General features: G+C 39.5%; 2 protein-coding genes and 1 pseudogene across 6 annotated transcripts; all 3 read left to right on the plus strand.

The window, feature by feature from the left end:
* Positions 1–32: 32 nt before the first annotated feature.
* On the plus strand, positions 33–2,857 carry LOC124316210 (4-coumarate--CoA ligase-like). Its single transcript, XM_046782018.1, has 8 exons — positions 33–697; positions 826–1,233; positions 1,292–1,332; positions 1,397–1,512; positions 1,579–1,742; positions 1,819–1,996; positions 2,070–2,398; positions 2,471–2,857. The coding sequence occupies exons 1-8, from the start codon at positions 407–409 to the stop codon at positions 2,762–2,764; spliced, it is 1,821 nt and encodes a 606-aa protein (XP_046637974.1). The 5' UTR covers positions 33–406; the 3' UTR covers positions 2,765–2,857.
* Positions 2,858–4,111: 1,254 nt separating this feature from the next.
* Positions 4,112–7,515, plus strand: LOC124316768 (annotated as a pseudogene).
* Positions 7,516–7,877: 362 nt separating this feature from the next.
* LOC124316100 (NEDD8 ultimate buster 1-like) lies at positions 7,878–12,643 on the plus strand. 5 transcript variants are annotated; one of them, XM_046781836.1, is made up of 14 exons: positions 7,878–8,110; positions 8,171–8,427; positions 8,505–8,625; positions 8,683–8,927; positions 8,988–9,184; positions 9,255–9,416; positions 9,481–9,842; positions 9,898–10,024; positions 10,085–10,912; positions 10,999–11,160; positions 11,277–11,532; positions 11,608–12,048; positions 12,137–12,284; positions 12,412–12,643. In XM_046781836.1, exons 1-9 carry the CDS (start codon positions 7,889–7,891, stop codon positions 10,267–10,269), a joined length of 1,878 nt encoding a protein of 625 aa, XP_046637792.1. In that variant the 5' UTR covers positions 7,878–7,888; the 3' UTR covers positions 10,270–10,912; positions 10,999–11,160; positions 11,277–11,532; positions 11,608–12,048; positions 12,137–12,284; positions 12,412–12,643. The 5 variants fall into 5 exon arrangements, with proteins under 5 accessions (XP_046637792.1, XP_046637791.1, XP_046637793.1 ...); XM_046781835.1 differs by having other exon boundaries at positions 11,277–12,048; positions 12,137–12,331; XM_046781837.1 differs by having other exon boundaries at positions 11,277–12,048; positions 12,137–12,302.
* Positions 12,644–14,397: the final 1,754 nt, after the last annotated feature.

The following is a 14,397-nucleotide window of genomic DNA, read 5'->3' on the forward strand; positions in this document are numbered from 1 at the left end:
ATAAGTATTTAGTGAGTATCTCGGGACTTCGCAGGTCACCAACGAAGACAGCACGTTTACTAACATTTACCTCCTTTCGCAGTGGGACAGAAATCTACGACTCCAGCACGTTTGTCTGTTGTTCTTGGAGTTGTTTCTTCGAAAATTGCTATCAATCTTAGTTCAAACACCCTGCACCAAAGCCCTAAGCGTCCATGCAACTCAAGGACGAGTCTAATTTCCAAGTTCTGACAGGATTGCAAACATTGTCTTTGACAGAGAGCTGAACAAACAACAGTTGCCAGGATTCAGCTGCTTTTTGAACTACTGGAATCGACCACAGGTAAATTTTATTACTTTCAAAATTGACAGACTAAATTTTAATATTCACGCTCTACTTATCAAAACTTGTTAGCTAAATCGGGAGATGATGGGTTTCCGATCGCCTCTTCTTAAACCTTTTAAAGTCGGTTTGAATGCGTTGGTTTATTCCTTTCGTCTCACAACCGGACCTACTAAGCACCTGTCGAAATTGAATCAAGTTCAGCACCAATCAAAGTCTTTGGTGACTACTAGCGTCATTACTGCTCCATCGTCGTTGAAAAAGATAGAAAAGCACATCGTTTACTCCCGCCACGCAGATTGTTACCTCCACAATCAAACGGTGGTGCAGCGATTCTTCGAACGAGCTTCTTTATGGCCCAATCTTACAGCTTTGGTAAGGCCATCCATGTACCCCAATCCTTCGAAGCGAAGTTGAGTGTTTCTAATTCTAAATGCCCCCCACCGGTTAGTAAGGTTATCACTTTTGACTGTGTTAATATTTAAGCTAATTAATTGTTGCAGGAATGTGGGCTCACAGGACGGAAGTACTCTTATGACAAGGTACGTGAATTGGTCCGCCGTTTCGGCAGTGCTCTAGTTCGGATGGGTTTTAAGAAAGGTGAAGTATTCGGAATGATTCTTCCGAATCTTCCGGAATTTCCAATTGTTTTACTCGGAGCGGCTGGCATTGGAATGCCAGTTACCACCGTGAATCCTACTTACACCGTCGAAGAAGTTGCGCGCCAATTGAAAAATTCAAATACCACCGTCGTCGTGACCATTCCGCAATTGACGGGAACACTCCGCCAAGTGGCTCAACTGTGCCCGGAATTACGTCGTCTTATTGTCCTGGGAAATCCTGAAGAAGGTTTCACTTCCATTTGGGAAATGTTGCAGGATTCCGGTGACCTTTTCGACGAGAACATAAAGGTTTATAAAAGACAGTTTATGTACTTTGGAGCTAACAAAGGTAAATTTCCTCTGACAGATTGATCCTTCGATGGACACATTTGTGTTACCCTATTCAAGGTATTTTTTTAAAATAATTTCCATAAAACACCAGTCATTAAACTATTTTGATATTTTTAAACAGCGGAACAACAGGTCTTCCCAAGGGCGTTTTGCTTACGAATTCAAATGTTACCGCCAACATTCAACAAATCGAGCATCCAGGAACGATGAAAGTATCTTCTTGTCCAGCAACAAACTGTAAAGATCTTCGACAAATTTCCTTGGTCACATTTTTGTAAAATTTTCGCTCGAATATTTCTTCAGGTGATGCGTCAGATTTGCAAGAGGTCTTCGTTTGTGTGCTCCCGTTTTTCCACATATATGGGATGGTGAGCGTGATGCTGACCGGCTTAGATCATGGCGCCAAGTTGGTGACTCTACCTCGTTTTGAAAGCGAATCTTTCCTGGAAAATGTTCACCAACATCGAGTAAATACAACTATAAATTTAGTGGTGACGATTTTTAGCTTTTACATTTATAAACTTTTATCGATTCTACTTACAGCCTACGATGTTGCAACTCGTTCCTCCGTTGGTTTCGTACCTCTCAGTTCGTCCTGATTTGAAATTGGATTCCTTTCGCCGATTGCATACCATCATTATCGGCGCTGCACCACTGGGACCGGCGGTTGCCAACATGCTAATCGAGCGTTTGGGCAAGCCCGATTTATTGATGCAAGAAGGTATACGAAATTAGTCGATTACACTTCATATATCTCTGTTTGCTGTGTTGTTACTGTGTGTTTTGATTTCCAGGTTACGGGATGACTGAAACATCTTCAGTGACTCATTTGAGCCCAATAGTGAACAACAAAATCGGTTCGTTTGGAGAGCCGCTGTCTCGGACCCAAGTCAAAGTTGTGGACGTTGAGACCGGCGAATCCTTGGGACCTGGCCAACAAGGCGAGATGTGTGTGCGGGGCCCGCAAATGATGAAAGGTTACCACAGCAACGAAAAGGCCACCAGAGAAACTGTCGACAGCGATGGATGGCTTCACACCGGAGACATTGTTTATTACGATGAAGAAAATCAGTTTTTCGTCGTCGACCGGTTGAAAGAGCTGATCAAAGTGAAGGGGCTTCAGGTTTGTTTACATTTGACGGCTTTTTTCTGACAGTATAACAAATTTCATTTTTGTATCCGTCCAATTATCCAGGTGTCTCCTTCAGAACTGGAAGATGTTATACGACGCCATTCTGGTGTTTCGGATGTCGCAGTTATCGGTGTACCAGATGAGATCGCTGGTGAACTTCCACGCGCTTACGTGGTCAAGAAGAAGGGAGTCGTGGTGTCTAAAGAAGATATCGCCGAATTCGTGGACGTCAAAGTGGCTCCTCACAAAAAGTTGAAGGGTGGCGTAGTCTTCCTCGACTCGATTCCCAAGACCAACACTGGAAAGTTACTTCGCCGTGAACTGAAAAATCTCAGTAGGCCTACGTCATCATTATGAAGTTGACTTTAATTTAGGCATCTTTGGTGCGTTCAATCCTAAAATTTTTAATGAAATTATATTTCTATAGTTCCTACTTTTGGGCGTATGCAAGCTGTAGACTAATATGTGTCAAATGTTCTTGCTCTTCCTCCTTCGCGTTAGAGTGACAGCATATGTGGAATGTATCCTACCCTAGAAATCGGTAATACTATTTGTTATTCCTACTGAATACTGAAAGGACGAGTTGATTTTCTCTGTCCGCCTCACATTTGATTTAAATAATGTATGCATGAACATCATGGCATATGCGTGCATATTTTGAATATTTGGATTGCCGTCTTTGGGTATTATTGGCTTATACCTTCTAGCGGAGAAATTTCCCGTGGGAGTTTCTGTTATTAACTAAGGATTTCTAACTATTTTTTTTTTTTTTTTTTTCTAACTAATAATCACGTTTTTTTTTTTTTTTTTTAAACTGGTCATGGAATGTCCCTGAATGTCCTGAATGCCCCATATTCTGTCCAGCAATGCAGTCCCAGGTAGTAAATAGTTCGCGTAACACAAGGTTAGTAGTTCTTACATAAGGTTAGGAAACACCTAAGAATGTGTAGCTAAAACGTGTAGCTACACGTTGGATGCCGCTTAAACACGTTTATCGAAGCTTATGTTTACACGAGGATTTTTAGCATAGCAAAATCATTGTTTAAACGAAAACTTCCATTTATTAGCCATCTCTAATAACAGACTGCGGAAGGGAGAGTGTAAATGCTGTGAGCCATTTCTTAGATAGGCTACAATAACAAACTGCAATCGAAAATGCAGCGTGGTGTTGGGTGCGAGTCAGTGGGTGTATTAAGTTGTAATCGTATATCAATTGTAATAAGAAATAAGATCGTTCAGTACCAAACTGCTTTTAGCTTGAAATGTGTGGCATTCGAGATTTCTCTTATCTGCCAGTGGGTTTTCTTCTATTTGCTTGGCGTATCGTGTTTAAAAGAATCAAGAATTTGTTTTATGCACAAAGTTTTTATGTTAATAAAACCTTGGCGGGAATATCAGATGACATCCCTGTTTTATCGTCAACACTGGACTTTATTCGCGGAAATGGAAAAACCCAATTAAAATGAGACTGCCTTAATATTTCTAAATAAAATGAGTTTCTTTTCAGTTTCGAACTTATACGTCAACAGTAGTGTCAATAAAATCATTCAGTTCTATAGCGAATATCGTCACAATTCTATCTGTGCTTTTTATCAAGATAAAAAAGACCTAAATTTCATTTTTATGTGAATTAATTTCAAAAATTATAATTTTTCAATTGCGATTATTTAAAAAATTCACTCAGAAGATAAGTTTTGACTGAAAATGGCTAAAGTTTTAATAAAAAGCATCCTCACAATTCTTTTGGTCGTTTGCTTTAGTTGCCAATCAGACTACCTCGGCGCTAATTCTTCTTGGGCAAAACTAATCAAAATCTCACCAGATACGTTGAGTTCTGTGGAGTATGGAAACTTCCTGATTGAAATTTACGAACACGTTAATAATCACAGGACAACGACGACTGCCAGCGAAAAAAAGTATTTTTACGCCCCTCTTGTTCTACTGGACCACACAAGTGCAATAAGTATTTACAACAACGTAACGAAACAGCCAGAGATGAGATTCCGCATTGAAATGTGGAACGACAAAGTCCAAAATATAGTGGTCGAACATTTAAAGAAAAAATCGTCAGTCAAGAAATACAACCCGATAATGTAAGAGTCATTCCCTTGGAGAGGGTTATTCTTATTAGCGACATACCCATGGAAGATTATTTTCCATCTCCAGTATGGAAGAATTATGACAAAAGCAAAACCCTTTGGCTTTCTATGTCGTGTTATGATCAGAAAGTCTGCGACGAATTGGCGAATGAAATGCGATCCGTTCCCCAACAATTTGACCATTTCAAACTCCTGTACAGTTTGTCATCGCAGACGTCGCAAACCAAACAGGCGACCATGAGCATCGACAGTGTCACTTCCGGCCAAACTGTCTCGACTCTTTTACAAAAATTTGGAGACAAAAAAGAAATTTTTCTTACTGCTAAGGACGAGAAGAAAATGCTAAAGGAAATGACCACCAAAATTCGAATGGACACATTTGATGACTTCGAGGTTGGGTCTCCGGACGCTGAAATTACAATCTATTCTTTTTTAAAGGACTTACTAGTCATGTCCATGACGACCACAAGCGAACAAAGCGACAAAATGTGGGACTCTGTTTTCTGGAATGACGACAATTACCGGCCGGACAGGACGACGAAAACTTTGAATGAAATTCTCAACAAAATGGACAAGGAAACTCAAAAGAAATTGGCGAATATGTTTCAAAAAGCGGAGAAGCAATCAATAATCAAAAACTTTATTAAAGAGAAAATACGAGAGGAGGATCAAGAAATACTTTTTCGCCGCAATCAGCAGAAATGGATACTTGCAAAGAATCATTCGGATGAAAAAAATAGAAATGTGAGTTACAAAGAAAGAATTAATCACAATTACGACTCAAACAGTTGGGCTGACGTGGACAGAATCAGTTCAGTCATTTCAGGAGAAATGGCAAACAACTCCAATAGTTCCAATCAGTTCGAAATTTTGAAAGAAGACGCGAGGAAGTTATTACAAGAAAGTAGAAATCATGTCCAATGGGACGAAGAGAAATTCATACCCAAACCCGTACAACTTAGCAGAATCAATTTGGAAAAATTTCGCGACTCTCAATCGTTTATGAATCGTCACGTCCGTGTCCGTTTCACGACCGCTGAACTGTCGGCGTCATTCAAAATGATGGAACACGCAGGATTAATTATAGCCAATGAGTGGAACAATCTGAAAGAGGAATTCAAAGGTTTGCAACAGTTAAAAAGAAAGAAGAAATATTTGATTAATTCATAAACAATAATTGAATGCAGTTACTACTGAGCTCTTAAACACAACCGTGAACAACTTGGTCAAAACGAATACCGAACTGAGAAATGTGAAAAGTGATTTGACTAATAAATTAGAAGGTATTTTGAATAATTTAAGAATAGGCGAAAACTGAGACAGCATGTGTGATATTACAGGGACTAAACAGGAGTTGGAAAACACGAGGACAAAATTGAACAGTATTTTTTGTTTTCGATTGTTTTTACTAAAAATTAGAAAAAATCCAAATGAAAAACTCTTTCAATAAATTTAGTGACTGAAAAAGAATTGGCAGAAATCAAATTCAGGACCGGAAATTTGTTAACTGAACTTAAAGGTTAATCGAATATTCCTTTAAATATTTAATCAAAATTTACTTAGAATAAAAATAAAATAATTTGCTTGTACACTTGTACAGCATATCTCAAATATTTTTTAATTCAAAAACATGTTATAAAATAATGTAATAAAACATACAAATACTTTTTGTAAGTAGTTACAACCTTTTTATGCATAACAAAATTACATTTACTTCTGTTTTTATCAAATACCAGGGACTAAGCAGGAGTTATCGAATACGCGGACTGATTTAAGCAAAAGCCTCGATGGGTTATCCGCAAAATTAAGGGGTATTTTATTGTTATTTAAAAAAATTAGATATACGTATAATACTTTTCAATACATTTAGCGACTGAAAAACAATTGGAAGAAACGAAAATCATGGCCAGAAATGTGTCAACTGAACTCAAAAGTAATTCGTGAGTTGTCGGCGTAATCAATAATTAAGTTTTAAAAAATTATTAAAATTAACTTTTGTTTTCTTCGACTGATTAGCAAATTCACTCCGATTAGGTAAAGAACTAAAAGACGCTGAAGAAAGTATAAAAAAAGATCTGAAAGGTATATTAATATATGATTTATCCGAAATTGATTACATTTCAATCTAATGAAATGTTTCAGCAACCTCAAATTATTTGGAAACTACAAAAACAACTTTGGCCTCAACGAGAACGGAATTGAACAGCACCAAGTTCGCCGTTGCGGATTTGGCGACCAAATTTAATGGTAAAATTATCAATAAAAAATTTTGTTTCTGTGAGAAAAATAAAATAATTTCTTTCAACAGCCCGAACGAGTGAAATAATTGACATTGGTAAAATGCCAACTTCGTGTGCAGATCTGGAGCGAATGGGACACAAACTGAGCGGATTCTTTTTTGTCAGAGGATCGAAGAAGATGGACATGATTTACTGCAACTTTAATTCGAATAAAAATGGTAAGATAATCAAAATCGTAAGACATATTTTAATTGTACTCGTTATTGATCTAATCTTTTTATGTTCAGACAAGCAAAAATGGATTGGATACGCCGACGTCAAATCAGCGCCCGTCCATTTCTACGTCCAGAGAAATTCTTCATTTCACTCAGAATCAACTCCAATTCCGTTCGATTTTGCGCGGGTGAACGAGGGCAATGCCATGAATTTAACATCGGGGAAATTCATGGCACCACGACCGGGAATTTATTTTTTCTCATTCACGGGACTGGCGCGTATTTCATCTTCATCGCCTTCTTATTTCAGTTCTTATCTTTATTTGAACGGAGGTTTAATCGGGATAAGTCGGGTTGACGAGGGAAAAAGCATCATTAGTCAAATGAGTCCGTTGACCCTCCAGGCGACGCTGAACTTGAAAAAAGGCGATCAAGTCTGGATGACGATGGATCATAGTGGCAATACCTCGGATTTTTATTTGCATGAAGACAGTGACCACAACACCCATTTCATGGGTTTCATGTTGGAGGAAGAAAATGCGGCATCCCTTTAAGGTTTTGAAAGTTTTGCACTCCCAAATGCGCAGAATAATCGTCAACCCGAAAATTTTATTTTGATAATGTAAGGGGGAATAGGAGAAAATTCAATCGATTCCAATTCATGAAGGGCATTTCTTTACGAAAATTTGGCTTTGTACAGTATACAAGTAGTTAATAGTTACTGAATACACACACCAAATTTGAAGTTTTTACTTTTTAGCTGTAAAAATGTAGACGCGACAATAAAAAACGGATTTTATAAAGTTATTTCTTAATAGCGAAGTTACCTTTTACGTTACTTTCATCGAAAAAATTAAAATTTGAATTTTGAACCACAGGAGATGCAGTGCAGGTGCATTACTGAAGTAAATCAGAGATATCTAATAGATGGCTCTGATTGATCAAAACAAAAACTTTGAAATATTTCGCGCCTTGCAGCAGACGACTATCGTCAGAATATCGTTATCGAAAAACAAGAAAACGTTGATCATGGATTTCAACAAAGAACACTATTTAGCTCGAATTAGACAAAAACTTCAAGAGGATGGCGTGAAGTTATGGATTTCACCATATTTCGTAGATAATAAGACCAATGTAGAGAACTTGCAGGTAAAAACATTTTTGATAGTCATTGAGTTGAAATTCTAAAAATCAGATTTCATGTTACAGGAATTGGCAATGAATCTTTCTGATATGCTCGCTATACCATGTAATGCCATTCTCGTCATGTTAACTACTCTGCAGTCCCATGCTCTTGAGAAACTTGCATCCAGGAATCAGTTCCAACAAACAGGGATGGCCACATTACGGACAAAGATTGTTGGAGGTTCTGGCACACAGAATAACATTGTCATATCCTTGAATGAATCTGGAGAATCTTTAAAAAGAAGAATGATATCTGAAATGAACCATCCATCTACAACTAGGTACGAATGATTTTAATATTTTTTTAAAATTTAATTTCCTGACTTTTTTTCCAAATTATATTAATTTGTGGTCACAGACTAAAACTAATTTGCAGTGGATTGATTCTGGATGATTCTAAAAGTTTGCAAGCTCAAAAAGTCACCAATAACTCCCAGATTCTTGCCATTATCCTTTCATGTGATCCAGCATCCCAGAAAGTAGGTACTAATTTTATATTGTGTATGACTTTAATGGTAAAATAATTTCTCCTCTAGATGGAAGAAAGAATATTCCAAGAAGTTGAAATGATCAAAGCTGATGCTGACCTGTTGGCAAGTCAGGAGGATGAAAACTATCTCAGAATAGCTGATCAATCGGGAAACATTATTGCCCTGCCATTTGAAGAAAAGAAATCCTTGGCTATAGCCATGGCCCTGCATGAAAAAGGCCGTTCTGCTCTTAAACGGAATCAAGTGTCACTTGCTTTGATGCTATTTCACGAGGCCGATTCAAAATTCAAGTAAACATATATAAATAATTTGCCATTCTTTCCAGTTTTTCAACGAAGACAAAATTACAGTGCTTGTAGATCGGAATTACTTAGAGCAGTAGACAACGCTGCCCTACTAAACTTGGACATTGCTTGGTGTTATCTATTACTCGGAAATGCAGCCGATATCCCCGATGCTGTTGTCCGCTTGAACCAATGCGAGCAGTCCCTCTACAAAACCTATGGAGCACAGATGGAACGTCTCCTAACCCTGAAAGGATCTACAGGTTTTTCCCATAGCTATTTCTTTCTGCTTTTTTCGAGTTAATTCCTCATACATTCCTTTTTATTTATCAGGCAACGAAGCTGTGTTATTTTTACGGCTCCACTTACTCCAGGGAGTAGTGGCATTCCATCAAGGGAAAACGCTGGAGTCGATCAAACTTTTGAATCAAGCCAAGGAAGAGATCCAGAAACTCACCATCAACGATGGCGATTTGACTCAGTTAATTGGCCTAGGTGACTAATCATTTGCAGCTCATCGATGTGTCAAATGTTTTATTAGCATTTTGTGTTTACATAGGCTTCACTTTGTCTGATGCACGACTTAGTTTGCGCGCCTGTAGGGGTGATTTGAATGCGGCTTGCGTGTATTTGCAGCGGCGCGAAGCCGAGAGAGAGGAGCGCTTGAACAAAGAAGAGGAAGAAGAAGAACGCGATCGAGAGCGCAGGAAATTGGGAAAGACGGCCAACAACCAGTGGGTCAATCTTGGTTACCTCAACACTATTGTCCAAATGGGATTCGAGCGATCACGGGCTGCTGAAGGATTGAAACAAACGAATAACGACATCAATAGGACATTGGAATTTTTACAAAATGATTTTGACTCCTTCGGGACGGACGATGCTTCTAGAGGATATTTTAGTGAAGAATCCCTCGCTCAGGTAAGATTTTTAACAAAGTTCGTGTATCGTTTTGCATTAACAAATTTTTTCTCAGGTAATATCGATGGGGTTTTCAGTTGAGAAAGCCAAAGAAATGCTTGAAAAGCATAACGGAGATGTGGAACGCGCAGTGGAGGAACTGGCATCGAATCTTGGCCGACCAGACGATCAACCCGTCGCAGGTATTAGCATAATTTCGGTTGTTTTGAATGGTCCAAATTAATTTCTCAATCTATTTTTAGGGACGTCGAGAGATTTCGAGAAGGTGGAAGCTTCCAAAAAACGTAAAGAAGAGACGAAGAAAGAAAAAGCAGCTTACAAACGTCTCGCCAAAGACATTCCGAGAACGGAAGAAGATCATTTGGATACTGGTCTTGAATTAGAATCAGAGTATCTTCATAAGTACTTGAGTTTTTTAACTTCTTAAATTTCGGTCCCTAAATTTGAAACCCCTCCCACCTGAAAACAAGATAATAAATACTTTTTCGGTTACACATAGATGTCGTGAAAGACACGGTTGTTATATATACTATTGGGCAAGTCGAACTTCTAGAAAGAAAGTCCTTGGGAATTGGATATGATCAATGTTTCCTTCTTGCGAGGTTCCCCGGCTTGTTTTCACAGAATTTAAATTAGTTCATCCGGTTCGCGCATTATTCAAAACACGTTTCCTTATTATTATTTTGGCTGTTTCCTTCTAGCTGCTGCTGCGGGCATCATCCGTTGCGAAATGTCGAGCAATGTTATATTAGTGTGCCCGTATTTTCGCGAGCAGAGCCAAAACATGAAACCAACCGGATAATCTTAATATTCTATTGACCAATGTGAAGAACCTCGTTTTGATTCGTCTAGGAAAAACCCAAGACATTTGAGCAGCGGAGGATATCAATTCTGCAGTTTCAGCAATTCAGGATATTGTTTCAAATGCGCAGTTTTAGTTTTTGAATATCGCACAAAACTCTCCAAGGCAAGCTCATTTGATAGGGTTCTGCAGTTTAAAATAATCCTCGATGACGTGAAATGGCTGATTCATCGTGATTCATCACCGGCCAATTTATACGTTTACCGTGGTAAGTGGGAAAATAGATCTAGTCCTCCTGTTGATTTGAATTAAACAGTATTTATTTTTTATATTTTTTAAAATTATTATTTACAGTCACGCGCTGCTGAAACACGAGACGTTTCTGTTGTTGGTTGGCGGATCGGCGCCCCCATTTTCCGTGCGTGCAACAGCTCTTCTGCGAAGAGATTAAAACGCGATAGGAGGAACGACGAAACGCATTCGGGCTCTTTTCACGCGTTCTTCAACGGCTCAAAGGTTTTTTTTTTTCTTAAATTTACTTGTTTCCCATCCGATGTTAATTGCTCGTTCTGTTGTTGCCCCCCACCTTTTCGCCGAACACTGCTGTGCTGTGCCACATTGACTCATGCCAGGGTTGCCAAGAACGGAATAACCAGTCACCCAACGATTACCCAATCCAGGAAGTCACCGCACATTTTTTTTCTTTTTTTGGGGTGGTGCAAACATGACCGTTCTTCTTTTTTTCTTTCTTTCTCCTCTTCGATATTTATTTACCCGCACCGACTTAGGTATACTCCATCCAAAGCCAGCTGCAGGTTGTACTTAGCGCGTCCAAATCTGATGGAACGTTCTAGCTTCTTTTGGCTGGCGATGTGAATGGGCGGCGGGGTTACCGTTAATTTAATTCCCTCCTACCATTTCGCTTTTCGGATGTGAGTTATTAATATCCTTTATTATTTGCAGCGCAAGTAGAAGCTCGATTAAATCAAGGCAGTTCATCACTCAGAAACGTGACAACCCCCCCCCCCCCCCATTCGAATGAGGAAGTAAAGTCGACCGTGATAAAAATGAAGAAGCGAAACTGATCTGATCAAAAATTTTCGGGATTTCCCATCGCCCGGCTCATCATTCAATACGAGGCCAAGCCAAGCCCTGGATGATTTTTGACGTTTGCTGAGCTTGGAGGTTTTATTTTATTAAAAAATAAAATGTCTACACGTCCTCCGATTGCCCTTGAACGTGGGGTTCGGTCATCGTGACGTCAACTCCTTTCTTCCTCCCTTCATCGTGCGCATTATTACAAAGAAGACGAAAAAGGTATAATAATAAAAGCTAAATAAATTTTGATAGCCATTGAAGTCACGGAAAAGGTGTTGGATGAGTCTCGGACTACCGAATAGAAAGGTAAGAGAGAGAGAAAGACCTGGAGAAAGAGAAAAGAATAAGAGGGATAAAATAAATAACACTATAACGGTATTGTTGTTTTGTCAAGGTCATGAACCTCGGTCCAACCAACTCGCCCCGCGTTCTCTCCGCTCTCAGCGGTTTCGTTTTTTCTTCTTCTCTTGTGTTTCAAACGCGGATGACAATAACTGGCAGACCGAGAGAAATTCAATTTATGCGTTCAACTCCAGTCATGGGTAATATTTCCGTGATGGGTACGCACGCATACGGTTAATCTCTTCACGTTAGACCGCATCTTTTTATTTCTCTCTCGTTTTTTTTTTTTTCTCTCCTGCACTTATTTTCGTTCATTTTCGTTTGCAGCCGCAACAACGTGGAATCGGATGCGAAGAGGATTGACACATGCGTTCGTGAGCATTGATCCCTCTCTCAGAGGCCCCTGCGGGATGAACAGCAGCAGCAGTTTGATGATGGGGAGGAAAGAAAGAAAAAGGTGGAGGGGGTTTTTCGAGCCTCTCTCCCGTCACCTATTTAAAGCCCAGGAAAGTTCTAGTGTACCCGTCATTGACTGTTCAACTGGTCGACAGTGTAGACGGTGCGCTCTTGTCTCTAAGCCAACTCAATTCTTTTGTTATCGTCAGTGTACGATCAATTGTTTTATTTTTTTATTTTCTCGTTTCCCAAACCAAAAACATACTAGAAAAAAACTAAAAAACATTGACATAAAATGAAATCAGCCTGCCTAGTGGTGATAGCGGTCATCTATCTAGTTCCAGCCAGTGTCGCTATTTGGACTGGCCTTTTCGACCGCCTGAGTCAAAGGTAATGAACCTGAGCATTTTTACTTTTTTAAATTCTTCTCCTGTTATCTAATAATTCCATTTTCTTTGTGGTCTTTTCACACTTGCACTCGTGCGTGAATTATATTTCCGGTTTTTTTTTTTCGTTCGGTCGGATAGTCGATGTCGTTCATGGGAAAGTTTTCCACCAATTTTTTTCTTAAACGTTTTGGTTCAGCACACTTTCAAGGTGGAAACAAAAAAACAGGATGAACCACAGGTGGAGATGTGTACAAGAGGATGTGTCGTTCCGCACCACAAATTGAGTCGCTTATCAACTTGTGGTTGAAAGGCCCTTTTTTGTTAAAACTTGACGTATTTTATTGGTGAATCGGTCCCCGGAGTCAACGACACATTTTCCGCAAAACAAAACAATCCCTTTTTTTAAATCTTCCGTTTTTTTTTTTTTTTTAAGAAATCTTTTAAATACGGAAATGGGGCCCTCCGTAGGGTAAATGTAGGTTAAAGCCAAAGGTCGTTTACCCGCCCCGAGACTGGAAAAAAACCCGACAGCAATCCTCTTCAGTTTACCGAAAAAAGACAAAATATTTCGGATAGAGGGAAGACTTCTCTCCCCTCTAGGTATACCTTCATCCGCGTCATAAATAAAGAAATAAGACTCCGCAGTGGACACAAAGGAGGTTTTTTTTTCCCCAATGGAGATCATTTTGGACAGGGAGAGCCGATCATCGACTCTATTGCGTGTTTGAATCTTTTTAAGCCCAAAAAGATAACTGACCGGTTTCCGATAAGATGACCCAGGCCCTCAAGTCTTTTCGTGTAAGCCAATTTCGCTCGCGGTTTGGAATGGTGACGTAATCGGGTCATTCCACATAGAGTCCCAATTGGAAATGGGTCAACCTCGGCCCTCGAATAAGACCGAAAATTTTTTGTTGACGATCTGCGGCCAACTGGGACATGGATTTCACCCGATTTCTTTTCTTGTTTAATTTATTTGTTTTAATTATGTTTTTGTAGGGTGGACACGCTGGCCGAACGCCTTAGTGCCGACATTGACAGCAGCTTGAAACAGACACTCAATCCGGTTGTGGAACAATTGAGCAATAAAGCACACAACGTTCGCGAGTCGCTAGGTATCTGGAACAGGCCATTTAGTCCGCTATCCAGTGGCCATCCCAACCCTGTCATTCCACCCAATCCAAATCTGGCCAACCAAAACGAAGGTACAGGACTGAATTCAATGCGAATTCAATTAGAATTGTAATCAATAACCGCTCGTTATTTGTATCGCAGGTGCTAACCCATTTGATTTAGGACTCTCGCCATTGTTCCAGAGCTTCTTTGACAACACCCCCCAACGAGAATGGTGGAAAGGGTAATTTTTTAAAAATAATCAACTTATTCCCGTTTCATTTGAAATTTATTTTCAAATTGATTTCAGACCAAACATTTGCATCGAACGGGAAGAAATCGACGAAGCCAAAAAAAGCAATTCGAATTCCCCTGCGTCTACTCAACGACCGGCCCCCATCCAGACTGAAGGTGACGT

This window comes from Daphnia pulicaria, chromosome 12, assembly GCF_021234035.1.
Source record: "Daphnia pulicaria isolate SC F1-1A chromosome 12, SC_F0-13Bv2, whole genome shotgun sequence".
NCBI lineage: Eukaryota > Metazoa > Arthropoda > Branchiopoda > Diplostraca > Daphniidae > Daphnia > Daphnia pulicaria.